Source organism: Anolis sagrei, chromosome 9 (genome assembly GCF_037176765.1).
Source record: "Anolis sagrei isolate rAnoSag1 chromosome 9, rAnoSag1.mat, whole genome shotgun sequence".
Taxonomy (NCBI): domain Eukaryota; kingdom Metazoa; phylum Chordata; class Lepidosauria; order Squamata; family Dactyloidae; genus Anolis; species Anolis sagrei.
The window spans coordinates 723625-749308 of record NC_090029.1 but is presented as its reverse complement, the minus strand read 5'-3'; the positions used below and the strand labels follow the sequence as shown (position 1 = coordinate 749308).

General features: G+C 46.6%; 1 protein-coding gene across 2 annotated transcripts in view; it reads right to left on the bottom strand.

Annotated features, from left to right (window-relative positions):
• ALDH1A2 (aldehyde dehydrogenase 1 family member A2) overlaps positions 1-25684 on the bottom strand; it is a 73482-nt gene that overhangs the window by 23112 nt on the left and 24686 nt on the right. For both annotated transcript variants that reach the window (XM_060755810.2, XM_060755809.2), the window contains exons 2-4: positions 9249-9353; positions 6686-6826; positions 391-520 (exon numbers count right to left, since the gene is read on the bottom strand). In XM_060755810.2, coding sequence (XP_060611793.2) covers positions 391-520; positions 6686-6760 — 205 coding nt within the window. In that variant the 5' untranslated portion in view covers positions 6761-6826; positions 9249-9353. The remainder of the gene's footprint in view (positions 1-390; positions 521-6685; positions 6827-9248; positions 9354-25684) is intronic.

Below are 25684 nucleotides of genomic sequence, written 5' to 3'. Positions count from 1 at the left end.
CTAATCAAGGTGGTCAGTTGAAACATTCCCACCTAGCTCCAGCAGACAGGAGTTCTTTGTCCCACCCTGGTCATTATTCCACAGATATATAAACCCCTTTTCCTAGTTCCGGCCATGAAAGCCTTCGACAATACATTATTATTATTAAATAATAATAATAATAATAATAATAATAATAATATCTGCACGTGGACCCTTTCTTTTCTTTTTTTACACACGCATCTACCTAAACTTTGGTGTTGGTCCTTGCAGAATCTCACCCAGTTTTTTGTACATCTTAACACACTTTGCACTTAGAAAGTGAGCCAAAGCCAAGCCAAGCCCGTAAAATGGGGGGGGGGGGTTCTCCGAAGGAAGAGAGAGGAGGAGGAGGAGGAGGGACTGACTCACCCACGGGGATGGTGGCGCCCTGCACCTTGTCGGCCCACCCGGCGTAGTAGCGCAAGGTCTTGATGGCGCCCTGCAGGTCCACGTAGAAGGCCTGCAAGAAGGGCTTCCCGCTGTTGAGCGACTCCAGCGTCTGCAAGGCAAGCACAGCACACCTCATCGGCCACGGCCCTTGCATCCGCCCCACAAAAACCCCAAAGAGCCGGGCATCTTTTGTGGTCTCCTCGGTGGAAGAAGATCCAAGCAAAAGCACTTCCAGAGATGGGGAAAGGGCCTTCTGGAATACGACAACTGGGAAACTGGTTTGCAAGGAGTAGAGCCCTGAGGCTTCTGCCCAGCTCTCTATCTGAATGTGAATGAAGTGACGAGTGGAGTGCCTTCAGGAAGGTTCCATCCGGGCCCGGTCCTGCTCAGGATCTCCATTCATGACTTGGATGAAGGGTTAAAAGGCAGGATCATCAAGTTTGCAGACGACACCAAATTGGGAGGGATATCCAACACTTCAGAGGACAGGAGCAGGATTCAAAACAATGAAATGAATGGCCAGAGCTCACAAAATGAAGTTCAACAGGGACAAATGCAAGATACTCCACTTAGGCAGAAAAAACGAAATGCAAAGAGCCAGAATGGGGGACTGTGCTGGTATGGCTATACCAGGAGCTTCAACTTTATTTGCTTTGCATTGAATGTTTGTTTGTAGTCCTAAGTTTCAGGGACTCTGCAGATAGGTGGCTTCTTTTGGTTGCAGTCATAGGGCAAGCCACCTGTCCGTCATCATTAAGTTTTGGTCCCGCCCCTTGCTCAGGGCAATTGGGAAGGGAAGGGAGCCATTTTTTAGTTAGTCTCAGCAAGGAAAGCTAATGTACAGGACGTGTGCAAGCTTCCCCTGTACAAAAGCTTCAACTTTTAAGAATTTCCAGGAAAGCATCCCTAAAGACAAAAATAACTCCAGCTGGAGAATATCTACTGCCTTGCTGGTAGGTCCACTTGGCGTTTGAGACGCAGAAATTGGTTTTGAAGGAGTAGAGCCCCGAGGCTTCTGCCCAGCTCTCTATCTGAATGTGAATGAAGTGATGAGTGGAGTGCCATCAGGAGGGTTCCGTGCTGGGCCCGGTCCTGCTCAGGATCTCCATTAATGACTTGGATGAAGGGCGAGAAGGCAGGATCATCACGTTTGCAGATGGGACCAAATGGGGAGGGAGAGCCAAGACTCCCAAGGACAGGAGCAGGATTCAAAGGGATCTTGACAGATGAGAGAGATGATGGGCCAAAACTCACACAATGAAGTTCAACAGGGACAAATGCAAGATACTCCACTTAGGCAGGAAAAACGAAATGCAAAGAGACAGAATGGGAGGACTGTGCCAGTACAGCTGTATCAGGAGCTCCAAATTTATTTGCTTTGTATTAAATGTTTGCTTGCAGCCCTGGGTTTCAGGGACTCTACAGATAGGTGACCTCCTTTGGTTGCAGTCATAGGGCAAGTCACCTGTCCATCATTGTTAAGTTTTGGTTCCGCCCCTTGCTCAGGGCAATTGGGAAGGGAAGGGAGCCATTTTTTAGTTAGTCTCAGTAAGGAAAGCTAATGTACAGGACGTGTGTAAACTTCCCCTGTACAAAAGCTTCAACTTTTAAGAATTTCCAGGAAAGCATCCCCACAGCTTTGAGAATTTCCAGGAAAACAGCCCTAAAGACTAAAAGAACTCCAGCTGGAGAACATCTACTGCCTTGCTGGTAGGTCCACTCAGCGTTCGAGACGCAGAAATTGGTTTGGAAGGAGTAGAGCTCTGAGGCTTCTGCCCAGTTCTCTATCTGAATGTGAATGAATTGACAAGTGGAGGGCCACCAGTAGGGTTCCGCCCTGGGCCCGGTCCTGTTCAGGATCTTCATTAATGACTTAGATGAAGGGCTAGAAGGTAGGATCATCAAGTTTGCAGACGGGAACAAATTGGGAGGGAGAGCCAAGACTCCAGAGAACAGGAGCAGGATTCAAAACGATCTTGACCGATTAGAGAGATGAAGGGCCAAAACTCACACAATGAAGTTCAACAGGGACAAATGCAAGATACTCCACTTTGGCAGGAAAAACGAAATGCAAAGAGACAGAATGGGGGACGATGAGGCCTGTTGGTGGAGTTCAGAATGCTCTTTGATATTGTAGGCAGGGGCGGCTCGTCCATTACGCGAAGTAAGCGGTCGCAGAACACTTTTTTTTGCCAGGGGTGCTGACACACGTGTCATAGGTTCACCATCACGGCCCTAAAGTGTCCCTTCCATCCCTTTTAAGAGGCCCCTCATTGAAGGCAGATACTGGCCCCAAGGAACCATAAATCACATTGATTTGCAGAAGGCCATCCCTAGATTTCCGAAAGTGGACTTGGCTCAGGGAACTAAAGAAGGAAAGAAAGCAAGCGAGGAAGGGAGGAAGGAAAGCAAGAAAGGAGGGAGGGAGGGAAGGCTCTCGATTTTCTCCGCTCCCTGCAGCGCTTTTACAGCATGCGCTGGCGCTAAAACGATTTAAGTGTTGACAAAGCTGGAATTAAGATGTTTGCCGGCTTAGTTCAAAGCACTTGGCAAGCGGAAAAGGCCATTAGCGGCGCTCCCTGCGTGTGTGCATGTGTGTGTGTGCAGCAAAGCGCATGGGCCGCTTGCAGCAACAATGGGCCTGAATTGCACAGCAGGCCAAGGGCAAAGGGATGGAGCCCAAACCAGGGATGGGACCTTCTCAGCAGCAGCAACAGCAACAACGACAACAGCAACAACAACCATAACAACAAGTATAGTCGATGTTGCAATCCCAGGTGATAGGAAATTGAAGAAAAACAGCTGGAAAGGCTGACACGATACGAGGATGTAAAGATCGAACTGCAAAGACTCTGGCACAAGCCAGTCAAGGGGGTCCCAGTGGTGATCAGCACAGTGGGTGCAGTGCCTCAAGACCTTGGCCTGTCCTGCACTTAAACACAATCGGCCACCCTACTCGGATCTGCAGGCATTATTCGCCGATATATCATGTTAGAGACCCTAAATTGGGTCTTCTTAGGTTCACATCACGGGAGCACGTAAGGAAGGAAACAGTCCGAGTGTTTTAGTTTCTTCATGAAGAAGACGGACAGCCTGGCAGCATATGCAGATGCGACCCTTCCAGTGACTGCCACGTCCCCTTGGCTTTTTGACCACCGATATATAACCTCAAGTAAACAAGAACATTTTTTTTGTCATGGAAAGTACTCTCTTTCCAGCCTCCTCCCTTGACCTTTTGATGGAAAGTACCTTCTTGTACCTGCAGACTCTGCGCTTAACCACAACCTTTGAACTTAACCACAATACAACTTCCGACCTCTACATGTCACATCTTGTTTCTTAAAAACATTTTCTTCCGTGTTGCTCTTTTTCTACAGAGAAAGGGTATGTTTCTCTTTTGCTGTTAATTTCATTCAAAGCCCTTTGCTTAGCATTTGCGAATTTCACTCAAAGACCCTTTCAATCACACAGTCCTAGACACTTGGGAAGAGTCCGACGTGTGATCCAATACAACAGCCAGCAGAGTGACCTTGTTTGCTGTGGACTCATCTTGTTGTGTTTCTAATAATAATAATAATAATAATAATAATAATAATAATAATAATAGATATATTGTAAGGGATCACGGGTTTAGGGTGCGGGGTCCCTTTTTGAAGAAATCCACAGAGTCCAATTGGACACCATTTAATCAAGCTGATCAACATGAGATGGACAGAAACACCTGTTTGTGTTTTCAAAAACTGCCGCGCTCCTCCTCTGTTTTTGCTGACTTTTATACTCAAGTAATAGGTCATGGAAAGTACTCTCTTTCCAGCCCCTCTCCCTTGACCTTTTGATGGAAAGTACCTTCTTGTACCTGCAGACTCTGCGCTGAATCACAACTTTTGAACTTAACTACAACACAACTATTTCCTATGTAGGCTTGAACTTTGTATGACCTCTACATGTCACATCTTGTTTCTTAAAAAAAAGGGGGTGCTTGCAGAGAATAGAGCAGAGGAATAGTCATAACCATAATAATAATAATAATAATAATAATAATAATAATAATGAATATAATAATAATAATAATAATAATAATAATAATAATAATAATAATCGCATCTCCCTCTATCTCCCTCTATGTACCGTTGCAGAAATTAAGATCCTCCGGGGAGGCCCTGCTTTCCGTCCCGCCATTGTCGCAGGCGCGATGGGTGGGGACGAGAGACAGGGCCTTCTCAGTGATTGCTCCCCAGCTATGGAACTGGTGAGATCAGGTCGGCCCCCTTCCTCCTGTCCTTTAGAAGGAGGGTCAAAACTTGGCTGTGGGACCAAGTTTCGGGACAGGGCAATGAAGCGACAATGGGAAAGATGACAGGGCCAATTAGATTTGGTGAGGATGGCTAGGATGGTTTTAAATTGGGTTATTTTAAATGTTTTATTTTAATATTTAGATAAATGTTTTTTAATGTTTATGTATTGTATCCAGGCATTGAATGTTTGCCATGTATATGTTGTGCTCCGCTCGGAGTCCTTTTCGGGGTGAGAAGGGCGGAATATGTTCTAAATAAATAAATAATAAATAAATAATAACAACTCCAGCTGAGCCTCCAAAGCTTCCTGACTGTGAGAACCGTTCAGCAGTGGAACTCTCTGCCCCAGAGTGTGGTGGAGGCTCCTTTTTTGGAGGCTTTGAAGCCGAGGCTGGCTGGCCATCTGTCAGGGGTGATTTGAATGCTATCTTCCTGCTTCTTGGCAGAATGGGGTTGGACTGGATGATGGCCCAGGAGGTCTCTTCCAACTCTAGGATTCTATGATTCTATAACTTCCTGACTGTGAGAGCTGTTCAGCAGTGGAACTCTCTGCCCCAGAGTGTGGTGGAGGCTCCTTTTTTGGAGGCTTTGAAGCCGAGGCTGGCCAGCCATCTGTCAGGGGTGATTTGAATGCTATCTTCCTGCTTCTTGGCAGAATGGGGTTGCACTGGATGATAGCCCAGGAGGTCTCTTCCAACTCTAGGATTCTATGATTTTATAACTTCCTGACTGTGAGAGCTGTTCAGCAGTGGAACTCTCTGCCCTGGAGTGTGGTGGAGGCTCCTTCTTTGGAGGCTTTGAAACAGAGGCTGGATGGCCATCTGTCAGGGGTGCTTTGAATGCAATTTTCCTGCTTCTTGGCCGAATGGGGTTGGACTGGATGATGGCCCAGGAGGTCTCTTCCCACTCTGGGATTCTATGATTCTATGATTCTAGGTATAGTTTAGTTAACGAAGTACCGGCAGTCCCTGAGTTATAAGCATCCAACTTACATACGACTCCTGGTTAAGATTTTCCTGCTTCTCGGCAGAATGAGATTGGACTGGATGGCCCAGGAGGTCTCTTCCAACTTTTTGATTTTATGATTTTAAGAACTTCCTGACTGTGAGAGCTGTTCAGCAGTGGAACTCTCTGCTCCGGAGTGTGGTGGAGGCTCCTTCTTTGGAGGCTTTGAAACAGAGGCTGGATGGCCATCTGTCAGGGGTGATTTGAATGCAATATTCCTGCTTCTTGGCAGAATGGGGTTGGACTGGATGATGGCCCAGAAGGTCTCTTCCAACTCTAGGATTCTATAATAATAATAATAATTATTATTATTATTATTATTATTATTATTAAGCAGAGGCTGGCTGGCCATCTGTCAGGGGTGCTTTGAATGCAATATTCCTGCTTCTTGGCAGAATGGGGTTGGACTGGATGGCCCAGGAGGTCTCTTCCAACTCTAGGATTCTATAATAATAATAATAATAATTATTATTATTATTATTATTATTATTAAGCAGAGGCTGGCTGGCCATCTGTCAGAGGTGCTTTGAATGCAATATTCCTGCTTCTTGGCAGAATGGAGTTGGACTGGATGATGGCCCAGGAGGTCTCTTCCAACTCTAGGATTCTAGGATTCCCACAATTCCTAACAGCCTCAGACCCCAGAAGTTGAAGTCCAAAACACCTGGAGGGAGGACCCAAGTTTGCAAATACCTGCCTTATGGTGTGCAGCAACTGGAATTGGTGGCGGCCTCCCATCCGAACACCATCCAGGGCTGGCCCTGCTTAGCCTCCACAATGAAGACATTTAGGGAACCATGACCAGTAAAAGAATCCTCTGGAGGGTTTCCTTAGAGCTTTGGACCTCTGGGCGTTTTGGACTTCAATTCCCACAATTGGTGGCGGCCTCCCATCCGAATCCCATCCAGGGCTGGCCCTGCTTAGCGGTCCCACGACTCGGCCCCAGTGTCCCCACTGACCCTCAGAGGACTCACCGCCAGCGTGGTCCGGTCCCTCTCCACCAGGTCGGCCAGCCTGCCCAGGAGCGCTCCCCTCTCGGACGCGTCCATCCTCCGCCAGGCCGATCCGCGGGAAAAGGCCAGTCGAGCCGCCCGCACCGCTTTGTCCGTGTCCAGCTGGGAAAAGAAAGGAGTGTCAAGGGAGTCGGACAAGGCGCAACCGGGGCCAGAAAGGCCAAAGCCACCCCGAGCTGCATCCATGATTCAGGTTGGAATAGAAGCGCAATACCGATAGGATAGGAATGCACTTCTATTCCAATCTGTATCACCTTCTTTGCATTGGCTGTCTGCAAGGACGTTGCCCGGTAATAATAATCATCATCTATATAAATAAAAATGTCATGTTCGTTTGTGGGATTAACAGAACTCAAAAACCACTGGGGGAACTGACACCAAATTTGGACACAAGACACCTAACAACCCAATGTATGTCCTTCACTAAAAAAAATTGATTTTGTCATTTGGGAGTTTTAGATGCTGGGATTTATAGTTCACCTACAATCAGAGAGCATTCTGAACCACATCAAAGATAGAATTAGGTCAAACCTGGCACACAGTTCTCCCATGACCAACAGAAAATACTGGAAGGGTTTGCTGAACATAAAAAAATTGATTTTGTCATTTGGGAGTTGTAGTTGCTGGGATTTATAGTTCACCTACAATCAAAGCGTATTCTGAACTCCATCAGCAATGGAACTGAACCAAACATGGCACACAGTTCTCCCATGAACAGCAGAAAATACTAGAAGGGTTTGGGGGGCAGTGTCTTTTGGTTTTGGAGTTGTAGTTCACCTACATCCAGAGATCACTGTGGACTCAAAACAATGATGGATCTGGACCAAACTCTATACGAATACTCAGTATGCCCAAATGGGAACACTGGTCGAGTTTGGGGAAAATAGAATCTTGACATTTGGGAGTTGTAGTTGCTGGGATTTATAGTTCACCTACAATCAAAGAGCATTCTGAACCCCATCAACGATGGAACTGAACCAAACATGGCACTGTGGACTCAAACAATGGACCAAACTCTACACGAATACTCAATATGCCCAAATGTGAACACTGGTGGAGTTTGGGGAAAATAGAATCTTGACATTTGGGAGTTATAATAATAATAATATTTATTTATTATTTATTTGATCAGTCATATGACCATTTCAAAATAGAACATGAGTAGAAAACAAGGTAAAATCATAATTTTTTGAGTGATGGTCACTCCTTGTCTTGTGAGATGTTATGTTGCCAAATTTGGTGTGATTTTATTCATTAGTTCTTTTGTTTTTAAGGTACTCATTATGCACAGAGCATTTTTATATATACTAGCTGTCCCCTGCCAGGCGTTGCTGTGGCCCAGCCTGTTGATCTGGAAAATCAAGTAATGAGAAAGTGTTGGTTTCTAATCTATGTCATGTCTTTCTGCTTGTGGGTAAACAGTATTCCTTGTTGTTTCTTTGTCAGTGTTGATGTGGAGAGTGTCTGGTTTGCCTACTCTAGAACATGCAACATATCATTGTCCTTCTTCAGGAATCCCTTTCATGTGAATCATATGTATCTCTATCTATGGCTGGGTGGCTCTTTGTCAGGAGGGCTTTGATTTCTTGCCCTGGTGAAGAGAGTTCGACTGGATGGCCTTGAGTATTTTCCATTACTCATGGGGGTTCTGTGTAGGAAGTTTGGCCCCATTCTGTTGTTCGTGGGGTTCAGAACACTCTTTGATTGTAGGTGAACTGTGAATCCCAGGGACTACAACTCCCAAATGTCAAGGTCTATTTCCCCCAAACTCCACCTGTGCTCATATTTGGGCATATTGAGTATCCGTGCCAAGTTTGATCCAGATCCATCATTGTTTGAGTCCACAGTGCTCTCTGGATGGAGGTGAACTACAACTCCCAAACTCAAGGCCAATGCCTACCAAACCCTTCCAGTATTTTCTGTTTGTCATGGGAGTTCTGTGTGCCAAGTTTTGTTCAATTCCATCGATGGTGGGGTTCAGAATGCACTTTGATTGTAGGTGAACTATAAATCCCAGTAACTACAACTCCCAAATGACAAAATCATCATTTTTTGAGTGATGGTCACTCCTTGTGTTGTGAGATGTTTTGTTGCCAAATTTGGTGTGATTTCGTTCATTGGTTATTTTGTTTTTAAGGCACTCATTATGCACAGAGCATTTTTAGATAGATAGATAGATAGATAGATAGACAGACAGACAGACAGACAGACAGACAGACAGAGAGAGAGAGAGAGAGAGAGAGAGAGAGAGAGAACATATATGATAATATAGAAACATTTCCTGGGGCTCCATGAGACACTTTTTCTCCAAAAAGGGCTCCACGGCTGGAAAGGTTTGGACCCCTGACTGAAAGACATCCAAGGGTGGACAGTCCATCTCCTTCTGTCGAAAGCCCACCCCTCCTTGAAGATCTTTGGACAGGGGTGGATGGACACCTTCAGCCAGAAGTTGCAAGCTCAGTGGGTGGGTCTAGGTGACCTCCGGAGGACCCTTCCCTTCTTCCCAGGCCCTCCTTCCCCGTACCTGGTCGGCTTCTTGCACCTCACAGATTGGTTCTCCAAGCGCCGGATTGTAGACGGGGAAGGTCCTCCCGCTCTCCGAGTTCTGCCATTCATTGTTGATAAAAATCTGGGAAAGAAAAAATGACAAGACAAAACACTTAAACATATTGGCAATTAAAGCAGACTCAAACTGCATCAATTCTGTAGTGTAGATGCACCTCTGGACTCATTCCATGTTTGTATGCTGTCTCTTGTTTGCATCTTTGCTACCTGTCTATGTGTCCCTGCAGATTATATATTCCATCTGAACATGAGGAAGATCTTCCTGACTGTGAGAGCCGTTCAGCAGTGGAACTCTCTGTCCCGGAGTGTGGTGGAGGCTCCTTCTTTGGAAGCTTTGAAACAGAGGCTGGATGGCCATCTGTCAAGGGTGATTTGAATGCAACATTCCTGCTTCTTGGCAGAATGGGATTGGACTGGATGAAGGCCCAGGAGGTCTCTTCCAACTCTGGGATTCTAGGCTTCTATATCTTGTCTTGTTCCAACATATGAGTCTCATTATTATTATTATTATTATTATTATTATTATTATTATTTACTAGCTGTACCCGCCACACGTTGCTGTGGCCAACCTTCCCTCTTTCTCTCCTTCTTTCCCTCTTCCTCCTCTCCCTCTTTCCTTCCCATCTTTCCTTCTGTTCTTCCTTCCTTCTTTATCTCTTCCCTTCCTTTCCCCTTTTTCATTCTCTTCCGCTGTCTCTTTTTTCTTCCTTCTCTCTTTCCTTCTTTCCTTCCTCTTTCTCTAATCTTCCCCCCTACATTCGCTCCCTCTTTCCTTCCTTCCCTTTTTTCTTTCCTTCTCTCCTTCCTTCTTTCTCTAACTTTCCTTCCCCCCTTTTTCTTTCTCCCCCTCTTTCTCTCCCTCCTTCCTTCCTTCCTTCCTTCCTTCCTTCCTTCCTTCCTTCCTTCCTTCCTTCCTTCCTTCTCTCTTTACTTCCATGCTTCCTTCTCCCTTTCCTTCCCTCCCTCTTTCTCTAAATCTTCCTCCCTTCCTTTGCTCCATCTTTCCTTCTTTCCCTTTTTTCTTTCCTTCTCTCCTTCCTTCTTTCTCTAACTTTCCTTCCCCCTTTTTCTTTCTCTCCCTCTTTCTCTCCTTCCTTCCTTCCTTCCTTCCTTCCCTACCTCCTTCCTTCCTTCCTTCCTTCCTTCCTTCCTTCCTTCCTTCCTTCTCCCTTTCCTTCTTTCTGTCCTTCCCTCTTTCTTTCTTTTCTTTCTTTTTTTTCCCTCCCCTTTCCTCCCTCTTTCTTCCCTTTTTACTGTATTGTCATTTAGCTTTTTTGGCTTTTTAAGTCTCTTCTGCTGTGTTTTCCAGTGTTTTTATGAGTGATGGTCACTTGTTGGCCTGAGAGGTATATTTCGTCCAAATTTGGTGTCAATTCGTCCCGTAGTTTTTGAGTTCTGTTAATCCCACAAACGAACATGACATTTTTATTTATATAGATACCCAGCTTTACCTCCCCAGAAGGGGACTCAAAGTGGATTAAGAGACACTATAGGAGCCTAGTGCCTAGATCTAGGGAAGAAGTCCTGCTCCCCATGCTCTATTCCGCTTTGGTTAGACCACTTTACCTGGAATATTGTGTCCAATTCTGGGCACCACAATTCAAGAGAGATATTGACTCTAAGCTGGAATGTGTCCAGAGGAGAGCGACTAAAATGATCAAGGGTCTGGAGAACAAGCCCTATGAGGAGCGGCTTTAGGAGCTGGGCATGTTTAGCCTGAAGAAGAGAAAGCTGAGAGGAGACATGATAGCCATGTATAAATACGTGAGAGGAAGCCACAGGGAGGAGGGAGGGAGCAAGCTTGTTTACTGCTTACTTGGAGACTCGGACGCAATAGAAGAATGGCTTCAAACTACAAGAGAGGAGATACGATAGCCATGTATAAATAGGTGAGTGGAAGCCACAGGGAGGAGGGAGCAGATCAAGGGTCTGGAGAACAAGCCCTATGAGGAGCGGCTTAAGGAGCTGGGCAAGTTTAGCCTGAAGAAGAGAAGGCTGAAAGGAGACATGATAGCCATGTATAAATATGTGAGAGGAAGCCACAGGGAGGAGGGAGCAGATCAAGGGTCTGGAGAACAAGCCCTATGAGGAGCGGCTTAAGGAGCTGGGCATGTTTAGCCTGAAGAAGAGAAGGCTGAGAGGAGACATGATGAGGGCCATAGATAAATATGTAAGAGGAAGCCACAGAGAGGAGGAGGGAGCAAGCTTCCTTTCTGCTTCCTTGGAGACTAGGACGCAATGGAGCAATGGCTTCAAACTACAAGAGAGGCGATTCCATCTGAAGATGAGAACTTCCTGAGTGTGAGAGCCGTTCAGCAGTGGAACTCTCTGCCCTGGAGTGTGGTGGAGGCTCCTTCTTTGGAGGCTTTGAAACAGAGGCTGGGTGGCCATCTGTCAGGGGTGCTTTGAAAGCAATATTCCTGCTTCTTGGCAGAATGGGGTTGGACTGGATGATGGCCCAGGAGGTCTCTTCCAACTCTTTGGTTCTAGGATTTCTTCCTTCTCTAGGACTGACCAGGCCTAACAGGTAGATATATATCTATCTACATATAGATATAGATATAAAGAGAGAGATAAGTCGGTAGGTAGATTTTTTTTATGCCAGGAGCGACTTGAGAATCTGCAAGTGAGAGAATTGGCTGTCTGCAAGAACGTTGCCCAGGGGACATTGCCCAGATGTTTTGATGTTTTACCATCCATGTGGGAGGCTTTTCCCATATCCCTGTATGAGGAGCTGAAGCTGACAGAGGGAGCTCATCCACTGCGTCAGCTCTCCCTGGATTCAAACCTCTGACCTGTCGGTCTTCAGTCCCGCCAGCACAAGGGTTTAACGCATTGTGCCACGGGGGCTCCGGGTTGGTAGGTAGAGATATAGATATAGAGGTAGTTCGATAGGTAGATATAGATACGCAGTGTGTGTATATGTGTGTGTGTGCGCGCACAGCATTACAATTTCCATTTTTGTAGCTGCGCTTTCTTCCAAAGGGAGGCTTTCATTTATAATTGAGATTATGAAACAGCGTTGGGGAAAAAAAGCCAGCGGTTGCGCTGCTCAAAGTCTTGATGCCTCGCCTTTGTTGCTCCGGGGCGGCTCATAATTGTGGGAAGTGTGACTAAGGAGGTTTAAGACATATATATGTATTTATATATGTATGTATTTCAAATGAGGCTCCAATCCGATTAGGTTTGCTGGGGAGGAAGCCTTTGTGTGCTGCTCAATGCCAACAGGGGGAAAAGGAAGCCCAAGATCCTGGTGTTCTCAATGGGAGAAACGTTGGTGCATTGGCGCATTAGGTTGGTGCATTGGGGAGCATCACTCTCTCAGCCCCGTCATGACCCCAAAAGCTACAGACCAATCTCCCTGTTGTGCCGCCACCTTTACAAAGTTCCGGAGAGACTTATTTTGCATAGAATTACGGAACAAAATGACCCCTGTCTGATTCCTTCAGGAAAGGCAGAAGCTGCACATCGCAAGTGCTGAACCTGACTCAGCCCATAGAAGATGGCTTTGAAAGGCAGGAGATCACAGGAGCTGTCTTCATAGACCTGTCAGCAGCCTATGAGACTGTGAACCACCGCTGCCTCCTCCTGAGAAAAATGTATAATCTCACAAAGGACGACCACCTCACCCGCCTCATAGGAAACCTGCTACAAAACAGGAGCTTTTTTGTTGAGTTCCAGGGCCAGAGAAGCAGATGGCGGAAAGAGAAGAACGGCCTGCCTCAGGAGAGCGTGCTCGCTCCATCCATGTTCAACATCTACACAAATGACCAGCCATGGCCAGAAGGGATCGTGCCATCACCGCTCAAGCAGGGAGCTTTGAGGTGGTTGAACAGAAGCTCTCCGAAGCTCTAGGTGCTCTGACTGCCTATTACAGGGAAAACCAGCTGATCCCCAACCCATCTAAAACACAGACATGCGCCTTTCACCTTAAGAACAGACAAGCATCCTGAGCACTGAGGATTATTACCTGGGAAGGAAGGAATCCCACTGGAGCATTGCAGTGCACCCAAATCCCTGGGAGGAGTCACTCTGGACCTTGCTCTGACCTACAAGAAGCACTGCCTGAAGATCAAGCAAAAAGTGGGCGCTTGAAACAACATCATACGAAAGCTGACTGGCACAACCTGGGGATCACAACCAGACACAGTGAAGACATCTACCCTTGCGCTATGCTCCTCTGCTGCTGAGTACGCATGCCCAGTGTGGAACACATCTCACCACGCTCAAACAGTGGATGTGGCTTTTAATGGGACATGCCGCATTATCACGGGGTGCCTGCGCCCTACACCACTGGAGAAACTACACTGCTTAGCCGGTATCGCACCACCTGACATCCGCCAGGAAGTAGCAGCCAATAGTGAAAGGACCAAGGCAGAGACATCTCCAGCTCATCCCCTGTTTGGGTATCAGCCAGCAAGTCAACGACTTAAATAAAGAAATAGCTTTCTAAGATCTACAGAGACACTCGCTGGAACACCTCAGCAAGCGAGAGTCCAAAAGTGGCAGGCTCAAACCCAGAATCTCAATCTGTGGATGATATCAAATGAGAGACTCCTTCCTGGGCACACAGAAGACGGGGCGACTTGGAAGGCGGTGAACAGACTGCGCTCTGGCACCACGAGATGCAGAGCCAACCTTCAGAAATGGGGCTACAAAGTGGAATCCTCGACATGCGAGTGCGGAGAAGAGCAAACCACTGACCACCTGCTGCAATGCAACCTGAGCCCTGCCACATGATGCACAAGGGAGGACCTCCTTGCGGCAACACCAGAGGCACTCCAAGGGGACGGACACTGCTCAAAGGACATTTCATCAACTACCAAGCTTCTAAATTTTGTGTTTTGTCTGTTTGTTTGTTTGTTTGTTTGTTTGTTTTGTTCTGTTAGAAATGTAATACAATTGACTGGTTGCCCTGACACGACAAATAAATAAATCAATAATAAGAATAATAGTAATAATAGTAATAATAATAATAATAATAATCTCAAAATCCAACGGCAAAGGCTCTGGCATAAAGCAGTACAGGTAGTCCAAGTGGTAATTTGCACACTGGGTGTTGTGCCAAAAGATCTCAGCCGGCATTTGGAAACAATAAACATTGACAAAATCACGATCCGTCAACTGGAAAAGGCCACCTGACTTGGATTTGCGCGCATCATTCGAAAGTAGATCTCACAGTCCTAGACGTTTGGAAAGGGTTCGACTTGTGATTTTGTGATACGAAATCCAGCATGTGTATCTCGTTTGCTGTGTCATACTATGCATTTGTGTCAGTAAAATAACAACAAACAACAACATCGAAGGCAAAGAATCCTAGAGTTGGAAGAGACCCCCAAGGGCCACCAAGTTTTCTGCCGGGCAGGAAGACACAGCAGAAACCCTCCCAACAAATGGCCATCCAGACTCTGATTATTATTATTATTATTATTATTATTATTATTATTATTATTATTTATTATTATTAATCATGTCAGCAGCAAACAGACAGTTGTATTACTGTCAATTGAAAAATACAGTCACACTCCAACTAGACCACATCAATCCACCCCTAGTCAAACATTATTTCGATCCCGCACATCTTCCCCCATGGGAACTTTGGTTTTTGAGTTCTCTGAATCCCACAAACGAACATGACATTTTTATTTATATAGACTAGCTGTACCCGCCACGCATTGCTGTGGCCAACCTTCCCTCCCTCTTTCTCTCCTTCCTTCCCTCCCTCTTTTTCTCTTTCGTTCCTTCTCTCCTTCCTTCCCTCTATCACTTTTTTATTTCCTTCTCTCCTTCCTTCCTTCTCTACCTTTCTTTCCTTTTCTCCTTCCCTTCTTTCCTTTTTCTCTCCCTCCTCCTCTCCCTCCTTCTCTACTCTTTCCTTCCTTCTTTCTCCCCTTCCCTCCTTCTTTCCCTCCCTCCCTCCCTCCCTCCCTCCCTCCCTCCTTCCTTCCTTCCTTCCTTCCTTCCTTCCTTCTCTACCCTTCTTTCTTTCCTTCCTTCTCTCCCTCCTTCTCTACTCTTTCCTTCCTTCTTTCTCCCCTTCCTTCCTTCCTTCCTTCCTTCCTTCCTTCCTTCCTTCCTTCTCTACCCTTCTTTCTTTCCTTCCTTCTCTCACTCCTTCTCTCTTCCTCCTTCTCTCTCCTTCCTTCCCCCTGTATGTGTTTTGTGTGTGCATATGCATATATGTGTGTGTGTATACGCATATATACACACAAACACACACACACACATACAGAAGGGACTTAAAAGGCCAAACACACACATATATATACATATACATACATACATATAGGTTTTTTGGCCTTTTAAGTCCCTTCTGCTGTGTTTTTCAGTGTTTTTAGGAGTGATGATCACTCGTTGGCCTGAGAGGTGTCTTGTCTCCAAATTTGGTGTCAATTTGCCCGGTAGTTTTTGAGTTCTGTTAATCCTACAAATGAACATGACATTTTTATTTATATAGATGATGATGATGATGATGATGATGATGATGATGATGATGATGATTGCCATTGAATCCTAGAGTTGGAAGAGAATAATTAAGAGACACATAAGCATTGCAACAAAATGCCTCCGATGCACATATTGAAATGCATTTCTATACGAGATCCATCTTCAAATGCGCCTCGAGAGGCACGGGTTCCTTCCCCATCATCCAGAGAAGGAAATCGGATTTTCTCATCCTTTCCTTGAGATGGGGCGGAGGGGGGGGGGGGTTCTGGCCCCCCGTCACAATGGAAGGAAGTGCGCACCGCACCGCAGGCCAAGCCGGAGAGATGGGCATATCCCGTTGCCAATCATAAGCCCGTTTGCCATGGGAATCACAGAGATAATATGAAATAATCCCCTCGGAAGGGAGTCGATTGAGATGGAAAAGGCCGGCGTGGGATTCGGGGTGGCACTCATCCGGAAGGAAGGCGGGGAGGCGGAAAATCCCACTCTGCGCAAAAGGGAGCGTCCGGGCAGGTGGACGACTACGAATAAGGATGATGGTTGGAAGGGGCCCCAAAGGCCATCCAGTCCATCCCACAATCCAAGCCCTCCTGAGAGATGGCCATCCAGCCTATGCTAATTATTATTATTATTATCAATGATAATGATAATAACAGAATCCTAGGGTTGGAAGGGACACCAAAGCCCATCCAGGCCATCCTCCCTACAGTCAGAAAGGAAGGAAGACACAATTCAAGCCCTCTCGACAGATGGCCATCCAGCCTCATTGAATCCTACAGTTGGAAAAGACCCCAAAGGTCATCCAATCTAACCTTTTTCTGCCAGGCAAGAAAACACAATCCAAGCCCTCTCAACAGATGGTCATCCAGCCTCATTGAATCCTACAGTTGGAAGGGACCCCAAAGGCCATCCAATCTAACCCTTTTCTGCCTGGCAAGAAAACACAATCCAAGCCCTCTCAACAGATGGCCATCCAGCCTCATTGACTCCTACAGCTGGAAGGGACCCCTAAGGCCATCCTATCTAATCCTTTTTTGCCAGGCAAGAAGACACAATCCAAGCCCTCCCAACAGATGGCCATCCAACCTCATTGAATCCTACATCTGGAAGGGACCAGTCCTGTGAAAACACTGGTGATGATAATGGTGGATATTGTGGTCTGAACTGGCTTTGAGGGCCTTTAGTTTCAATGCCTTCACAAATTCATTGAGTTGAATGGCACTATAAAGGTCAGCTAGTCTAACCCCCCACAGGGATGGTAATACTACTACTACTACTACTACTATTACTACTACTACTACTACGACTAATAATAATAATAGGCATGAAGGTTCTAAACTTGCCTAATGAAAGAGATAAAATAGGACAAGTGCAAAGAAGTCAGAATGGGTGTCCAAAGAACTTCTAACTGTGCTATGACACAAAAGAGACATGCACAAGAAGTGGAAAAAGGGAGAAATCACCGAAGAAGAATTCAAACAAATAGCCAACAACTGTAGGGAAAAGGTCCGCAAGGCTAAAGCACAAAACAAGCTCAGGCTTGCCAGGGACATTAAAAACAATAAAAAGGGCTTCTTTTTATCGTTTAGGACAAGGAACAATGAATTTTATGACACCCCAAAGGTCACCTAGTCCAGCCCCAGAAGAACAATAATAATAATTTTAATGTATTGTCGAAGGCTTAATGTTTTTTTCAAATTTTAATGTTTGTATATTTTTAGGTTCTAAGTCGCATTGCATTGGTTTTATTGCTTTGAGCCTCTTTTTTGGAGAGAAAAAGTAAGATACAAATAAAATTTTTATCTATCTGTCTATCTATCTATCTCCAAAAAAATTGGCCCTCCAAAGCAATGACCTCAGCCCTTCGCGCAGTTAATTATTTCCCTTTAGATGGATGGATGGATGGATGGATGCCTGCATGCGCTTAAAGGGGAATTAAGTTGTTAACAGGGGCTGATTTGTGCCGGCCGCCGGCCTTAATGAACCCGGGTTCCAAAGGGACAATAAAAGCCGAGGGCCGAACAAAACCCGGCGGGGAGGCGTCCAATTTGTAGCATGATTTAGATGGAGGAGGCCCGGCCCTTCTTGCAAGCCCTTTCTTTGGGGTGAGTTATAGGGCCATAACCCAGAGCGTCACTGCCCGCCACGGAGCCCCCTTGATTTAATGCCGGCGGTCACAACACTCCCCGTAAATAAGAGGGGAAGGGGCTTTGCACGACCGCCCCCCTCCCCATGGGGTCACCTCCTGCGGTCCTTTTTGACCAACTGGCTGTAATGAAAGTCGGGCCCAATGAAACCCAAGGAGGCTCCGCTCACAAGCGCTGACACTCTGGATTGATGGCCCAAGAGGCATCCTTTCCACCTCCCGTGGGGCCCATAAAGCCCCTCCGAAACCTCTCTCCATAGAATCATAGAATTGGAAGAGACCTGGTGGGCCATCTAGTCCAACCCCATTCTGCCAAGGAGCAGGAAAATCACATTCAAAGCACTCCCGACAGATGGCCATCCAGCCTCTGCTTCAAAGCCTCCAAAGAAGGAGCCTCCTTCCACCACACCCCAGGGCAGAGAGTTCCACTGCTGAACAGCTCTCTCTCACAGTCAGGAATTTCTTCCTCATGTTCAGGTGGAATCTCCTTCCATTCCTGTCGTTTTGAAATGGTCTTTGAGTGAAATTTGCAAATGCTAAGCAAGGGGCTTTGAATGAAATCAACAGCAAAAGAGAAATATACCCTTTCTCTGAAGAAAAAGAGCAACAGGGAAGAAAATGTTTTTAAGAAAGAAGATGTGACATGTAGACGTCATACAAAGTTCAAGCCTACATAGGAAGTAGTTGTGTTGTGGTTAAGCCAAAGGTTGTGGTTAAGCGCAGAGTCTGCAGGTACAAGAAGGTACTTTCCAGCAAACGGTCAAGGGAGAGGGGCTAGAAAGAGAGTACATTCCAAGACCAAAAAAAATGTTCTTGTTTACTTGAGGGTATATAACGGTGTACAAAAGCCAAGGGGGGCGCGGCAGTCACTTGAAGGGTAGCATCTGCGTATGTTGCCAGGCTGTCTGTCTGCTTCATGAAGAAACTAAAATAAACCTTGTTTTTTGATCTTTTTTGGGGACTGTCTCCTTCCTTATGTGCTCCCGTGATGTGGACCTAAGAAGACCCAATTTAGGGTCTCTAACAATGGGAGTTCTGTGTGCCAACTTTGATTCAATGTCATCGTTGGTGGGGTTCAGAATGCTCTTTAATCGTAGGTGAACTATACATCCCAGCAACTACAGCTCTCAAATGACAAAATCATTTTTTTTAGTGAAGGACATACATTGGGTTGTTAAGTTTCTTGTGTCCAAATTTGGTGTCAATTCATCCAGTGGTTTTTGAGTTCTGTTAACCCCACAAATGAACATGACATTTTTATTTATATATAGACTAGCCATCCCCTGCCACGCGCTGCTGTGGCCCACTTAGGGGTTCTGTGTGGGAGGTTTGGCCCAATTCTATCGTTGGTGGGGTTCAGAATGCTCTGTGATTGTAGGTGAACTATAAATCCCAGCAACTACAACTACCAAATGTCAAGATCTATTTTCCCCAAACTCCACCAGTGTTCACATTTGGGCATATTGAGTATTCGTGTAGAGTTTGGTTCACATCCATCATTGTTTGAGTCCACAATGCTCTCTGAATGTAGGTGAACTACAACTCCAAAACCAAAGGACACTGCCCACCAAACCCTTCCAGTATTTTCTGTTGGTCGTGGGAGAACTGTGTGCCAAGTTTGGTTCAATCCCATCTTTGGTGGAGTTCAGAATGCTCTTGGATTGTAGCTGAACTATATATCTCTGCAACTACAACTCCCAAATGACAAAATCATAATTTTTTGAGTGATGGTCACTCCTTGTGTAGTGAGATGTTTTGTTGCCAAATTTGGTGTGATTTCGTTCATTGGTTCTTTTGTTTTTAAGGTACTCATGACGCACAGAGCATTTTTATATAGATAGATATGAGAGAGAGACATTGCACGCACATAAATATTGCTTGGGCAATCCATGGTTCTAAATGGTTCTAAAGTACTTACAAAACTAAAGTTCTGGTGATGAAAATTTCAGAACTCTAACAAAACTCTCAAAATTTCATTATAAATGGCAGTTCCTAATTGGTTCTGTCATAAAAATCGCCAATAATGAAATAATAATAAAATTTTGAGAGTTTTGTTAGAGTTCTGAAATTTTCACCACCAGAACTTTAGTTTTGTAAGTACTTTAGAACCATTTAGAACCATGGATTGCCCAAGCCTGATAGATAGATAGATGAATATCCCTCTGGGGTTAGACTAGATGACCTTTGGGGGACCATTTATGAAGGCGTAGACTCCAAAGCCCCCCAAAGCCAGTTCATCACTTGGGATGGATCCTTCCCCATTGCTCTCCCTTCCCTCCAAGGACGGACAAGGAGTCCTTCCTTCCTCCTTGCCAAGGTATGCCACTAAGCCCAATGGCAGGAGCCCCCTCCCCAGGATGGGGGCCTTGCTTGGACAGGTGAGTGGCGGCGGGACATTTCATTTCCTCCGGAGCCGCGCAGGCATGGATGGCTCTCATCCCTCTTCCCAAATTGCTTTCTCGTGACGCCTTCCTGCAAAGCCCTTTTCTTGCTAAAGGGAAGATTTAATAAGAAGTCATTCTGCAAAATCCCAAAATGCCAGAGATGCTTCGGAGGAAAGGGAGGGGGGAGGGGGGGAGGGGTGGCCGCAGCTGTTTGGCTCAGAGCATGGCCTGCGCCCCTGAGGACGGACAGACGGACGGACGGAGGGGAGGGTTTGGGGCTTGTTTTCTTTTGCTTTCCTCCTTGTCCCCAATTTGGAAGGCATGCAAAGCATCCCTCCTTCCTGCCTTGGTCAAGCCTTCCTCCCAAAGCCAGGCACCTGGGCCGCCCTCCCTCCCTCCGCACGCACGCACACACGCACGGCCTTCATTTCCGCTGCTTCGCCTTCCAGCCTTTTGCAAAAAACTGGGGTGCAAGTGGCCAAGAAAGCAAGGTGGCGAGTGGGGAGGGATCTCTTTTTTGGTCTGCAAACACTTAGAAACAAAGGCAGTCATCATTGCTAAGAGTCAACATGGATTGATCAAAAACAAGTCATGCCAGACTCATCTGATCTCTTTTGTCGATAGAGTTACAAGCTGGGTAGATGCGGGGAATGATGCCGTGGATGGAGCGTGTCTGGATTTCAGGAAGGCCTTCTTGGACAAGGTCCCCCATGACCTTCTGGCAAGGAATCTAGTCCAATGGGGGCAAGGCACAACTACGGTGAGGTGGATCTGTAATTGGTTAAGAGGACGAACCCAGAGGGTGCTCACCAAGGTTCATCTTGGAAAGAAGTGAGGAGTGGAGTGCCACAAGCAGGGTTCTGTCCGGGCCCAGTCCTGTTCAGGATCTTCATTCATGACTTAAGGCTTCCTCATCTTCCTCCTGGAAAGAAGCGACGAGTGGAGTGCCACAAGCAGGGTTCTGTCCGGGCCCAGTCCTGTTCAGGATCTTCATTCATGACTTAAGGCTTCCTCATCTTCCTCCTGGAAAGAAGCGACGAGTGGAGTGCCACAAGCAGGGTTCTGTCCGGGCCCAGTCCTGTTCAGGATCTTCATTCATGACTTAAGGCTTCCTCATCTTCCTCCTGGAAAGAAGCGACGAGTGGAGTGCCACAAGCAGGGTTCTGTCCGGGCCCAGTCCTGTTCAGGATCTTCATTCATGACTTAAGGCTTCCTCATCTTCCTCCTGGAAAGAAGCGACGAGTGGAGTGCCACAAGCAGGGTTCCGTCCGGGCCCAGTCCTGTTCAGGATCTTCATTCATGACTTAAGGCTTCCTCCTCTTCCTCCTGGAAAGAAGTGAGGAGTGGAGTGCCACAAGCAGGGTTCCGTCCGGGCCCAGTCCTGTTCAGGATCTTCATTCATGACTTAAGGCTTCCTCATCTTCCTCCTGGAAAGAAGCGACGAGTGGAGTGCCACAAGCAGGGTTCTGTCCGGGCCCAGTCCTGTTCAGGATCTTCATTCATGACTTAAGGCTTCCTCCTCTTCCTCCTGGAAAGAAGTGAGGAGTGGAGTGCCACAAGCAGGGTTCCGTCCGGGCCCGGTCCTCTTCAGGAACTTCATTCATGACTTAAGGCTTCCTCATCTTCCTCCTGGAAAGAAGCGACGAGTGGAGTGCCACAAGCAGGGTTCTGTCCGGGCCCAGTCCTGTTCAGGATCTTCATTCATGACTTAAGGCTTCCTCCTCTTCCTCCTGGAAAGAAGTGAGGAGTGGAGTGCCACAAGCAGGGTTCCGTCCGGGCCCGGTCCTCTTCAGGAACTTCATTCATGACTTAAGGCTTCCTCATCTTCCTCCTGGAAAGAAGCGACGAGTGGAGTGCCACAAGCAGGGTTCTGTCCGGGCCCGGTCCTCTTCAGGATCTTCATTCATGACTTAAGGCTTCCTCCTCTTCATCCTGGAAAGAAGCGACGAGTGGAGTGCCACAAGCAGGGTTCCGTCCGGGCCCGGTTTTCTTCAGGATCTTCATTCATGACTTAAGGCTTCCTCCTCTTCATCCTGGAAAGAAGCGACGAGCGGAGTGCCACAAGCAGGGTTCCGTCCGGGCCCAGTCCTCTTCAAGATCTTCATTCATGACTTAAGGCTTCCTCCTCTTCATCCTGGAAAGAAGCGACGAGTGGAGTGCCACAAGCAGGGTTCCGTCCGGGCCCAGTCCTCTTCAAGATCTTCATTCATGACTTAAGGCTTCCTCCTCTTCATCCTGGAAAGAAGCGACGAGTGGAGTGCCACAAGCAGGGTTCCGTCCGGGCCCGGTCCTCTTCAGGAACTTCATTCATGACTTAAGGCTTCCTCCTCTTCATCCTGGAAAGAAGTGACGAGTGGAGTGCCACAAGCAGGGTTCCGTCCGGGCCCGGTCCTGCTCAGGATCTTCATTCATGACTTAGATCAGGGGTACTCAAACTAAGGCCCGGGGGCCGAACATGGCCCTCCAAGATCATTTACCCGGCCCTCACTCAGGGTTAAACTAAGTTTGAAAGCACACCACAACAACAACAACAACAACAACAATCCTACCTCATCAGCCAAAAGCAGGCCCACACTTCCCATTGAAATCCTAATAAGTTTATATTTCTTAAAATTGTTCTTCATTTTAATTAATCTATTGTTTTTAAGTGTTTTTTGGACTACAAATAAGATATGTGCAGTGTGCATAGGAATTCATTCATGTCTTTTTCAAATTATAATCCGGCCCTCCAACAGTTTGAAGGCCTGTGACCTGGCCCTCTGTTTAAAAAGTTTGAGGACCCCTGACTTAGATGAAGGGTTAGAAGGCAGGATCATCAAGTTTGCAGACGACACCAAATGGGGAGGGAGAGCCAAGACTCCAGAGGACAGGAGCAGGACTCAAAGGGTTCTTGACAAACTAGAGAGATGATGGGCCAAAACTAACAAAATGAAGTTCAACAGGGACAAATACAAGATACTCCACTTAGGCAGGAAGAACGAAATGCAAAGAGACAGAATGGGGGACGATGAGGCCTGGCTCGAGAGCAGGACGTGTGAAAAAGATCTTGGAGTCCTTGACAGATTAGAGAGATGAATGGCCAAAACTAACAAAATGAAGTTCAACAGTGACAAATGCAAGATACTCCACTTTGGCAGAAAAAACGAAACACAAAGAGACAGAATGGGGGATGAAGAGGCCTGGCTCGAGAGCAGTACGTGTGGAAAAGATCTTGGAGTCCTTGTGGACAGGAAGTTAAACATGAGCCAGGAATGGGATGTGGCGGCAAAAAAAGCCAATGGGATTTTGGCCTCAGGCATCAATAGGAGCCTAGTGTCTAGATCTAGGGAAGTCATGCTCCCCATGCTCTATTCTGCTTTGGTTAGACCACACCTGGAATCACATTGTGTCCAATTCTGGGCACCACAATTCAAGGGAGATATTGACAAGCTGGAACGTGTCCAGAGGAGGGCGACTAAAATGATCCAGGGTCTGGAGAACAAGCCCTATGAGGAGCGGCTTAAGGAGCTGGGCATGTTTAGCCTGAAGAAGAGAAGGCTGAGAGGAGATATGATGATGGCCATGGATAAATATGTGAGAGGAAGCCACAGGGAGGAGGAGGGAGCAAGCTTGTTTTCTGCTTCCTTGGAGACTAGGACGCAATGGGACAATGGCTTCAAACTCCAAGAGAGGAGATTCCATCTGAACATGAGGAAGAACTTCCTGACTGTGAGAGCTGTTCAGCAGTGGAACTCTCTGCCCCGGAGTGTGGTGGAGGCTCCTTCTTTGGAAGCTTTTAAGCAGAGGCCAGATGGCCATCTGTCAGGGGTGATTTGAATGCAATATTCCTGCTTCTTGGCAGAATGGGGTTGGACTGGATGATGGCCCAGGAGGTCTCTTCCAACTCTTGGATTCTAGGATTCTATGATTTCTTGGAGAGCATCCCAATCCTGGCATACTTCCCATTTCCTATTCCTGGACTGCAACTCCCAGCAATCCTCCAGATAGATATTTATTTATTTTATTATTTATTTACTTTATTTATAGGGGTATGTAGGTAGATTGATCGATCCGGAGGACTGCTGGGAGTTGCAGTCCAAGAACAGGTAGAGAAGGAAGAACGGGGAGAAAGAGGAAGGGAAAGAAAAGAGAGGGGGAAGGAAGGGAAGGGAAGGGAAGGAAGGAAGGAGACCGATCTCCTGGATCTGGTGAGGAAAGGCATGAAGTAAAGCTGGTGAGGGAAGAAGCTGAATGCACCCAAGAAGGAGGTGGAAGGAGGAAGGGAAAGGGAAAGAAAGAAAAGGGAGGAAGGGAGGGAGGGAGGGAGGAAGGAAAATAGGAAGGAATGGAAGGAAGGAGGGAGGGAGGGAAGAACTAATGAAGGAAATAGGAGAAGGGAAGAAAAGAAGAGCAGGAGGGAGGGAGGGAGGGAGGGAGGGAGGGAGGGGGAGGGAGGGAGGAAGGAAGGAAGGAAGGAAGGAAGGAAGGAAAAGAAAGAAAAGGAAGGAAGGAAGGAAGGAAGGAAGGAAAAAAAGGAAGGAATGGAAGGAAGGAGGTAGGGAAGAACTAATGAAGGAAATAAGAGAAGGGAAGAAAAGAAGGGCAGAAGGAAGGGAGGGAGGGAGGGAGGGAGGAGAGAACAATAAGAAAAGGAGGGAAAGGAAGGAAGCAAAAGAAAAGGAAGGGGGAAGGAAAAAAAGGAAGGAATGGAAGGAAGGAGGGAGGGAAGAACTCATAAGAGAAGGGCAGAAGGAAGGAGGGAAGGAAGGAAGGAAGGAGAGAACAATAAGAAAAGGAGGGAAAGGAAGGAAGGAAAAGAAAGAGAAGGAGGGGGAAGGAAAAAAGGAAGGAATGAAGGGAGGGAGGAAAGAGGACAAGAAGGAAGCAAAAGAAAGAAGGAAGATAAGGAAAGAAGACAGGAATGGAGGGAGGAGAGAAAGAAGGAGAGAAGGGGGGACAATGAGGAAGGAAAAAACAAAGCAGAAGGAGAGAAGAAAGGCAGAAGGAAGATAAAGCCAAGGAAGAAAAAGAGAAGAGAAGGAGGAGGTAGATGAAGAAGACAAGAAAGAAAAAGGAGGGGGAAGAGGAGAGAAAGAGAGAGAAGAAAATAGGAGAGGACAAAGAAGGATGAAGAAGACGATGAGGAGATAAAACAAGGAGAAGGAAAAGAGTAGGAAGATTAAAGCAAAGAGGAGGAGAACAAAAGAAAAAGAGAAGGGGGAAGAAAAGGAAGAGAAAGAGGGAAATGAAAAAAAGACAAGAACAAAGGTGGAGGAGAAGGAAGAATAGGAAGAAGGAATGGGACAAAATGAGGGGAAAGAGGAGAGGAAGAAGATGAAAAGGAGGAGTAGAGGTCAAAGAAGAGGAGGATGAAGAGGTAGAAAAGGAGAAAGAAGAGGAAGACAGGAACATAGGAGGAGAGGAAGAATAGGAAAAAAA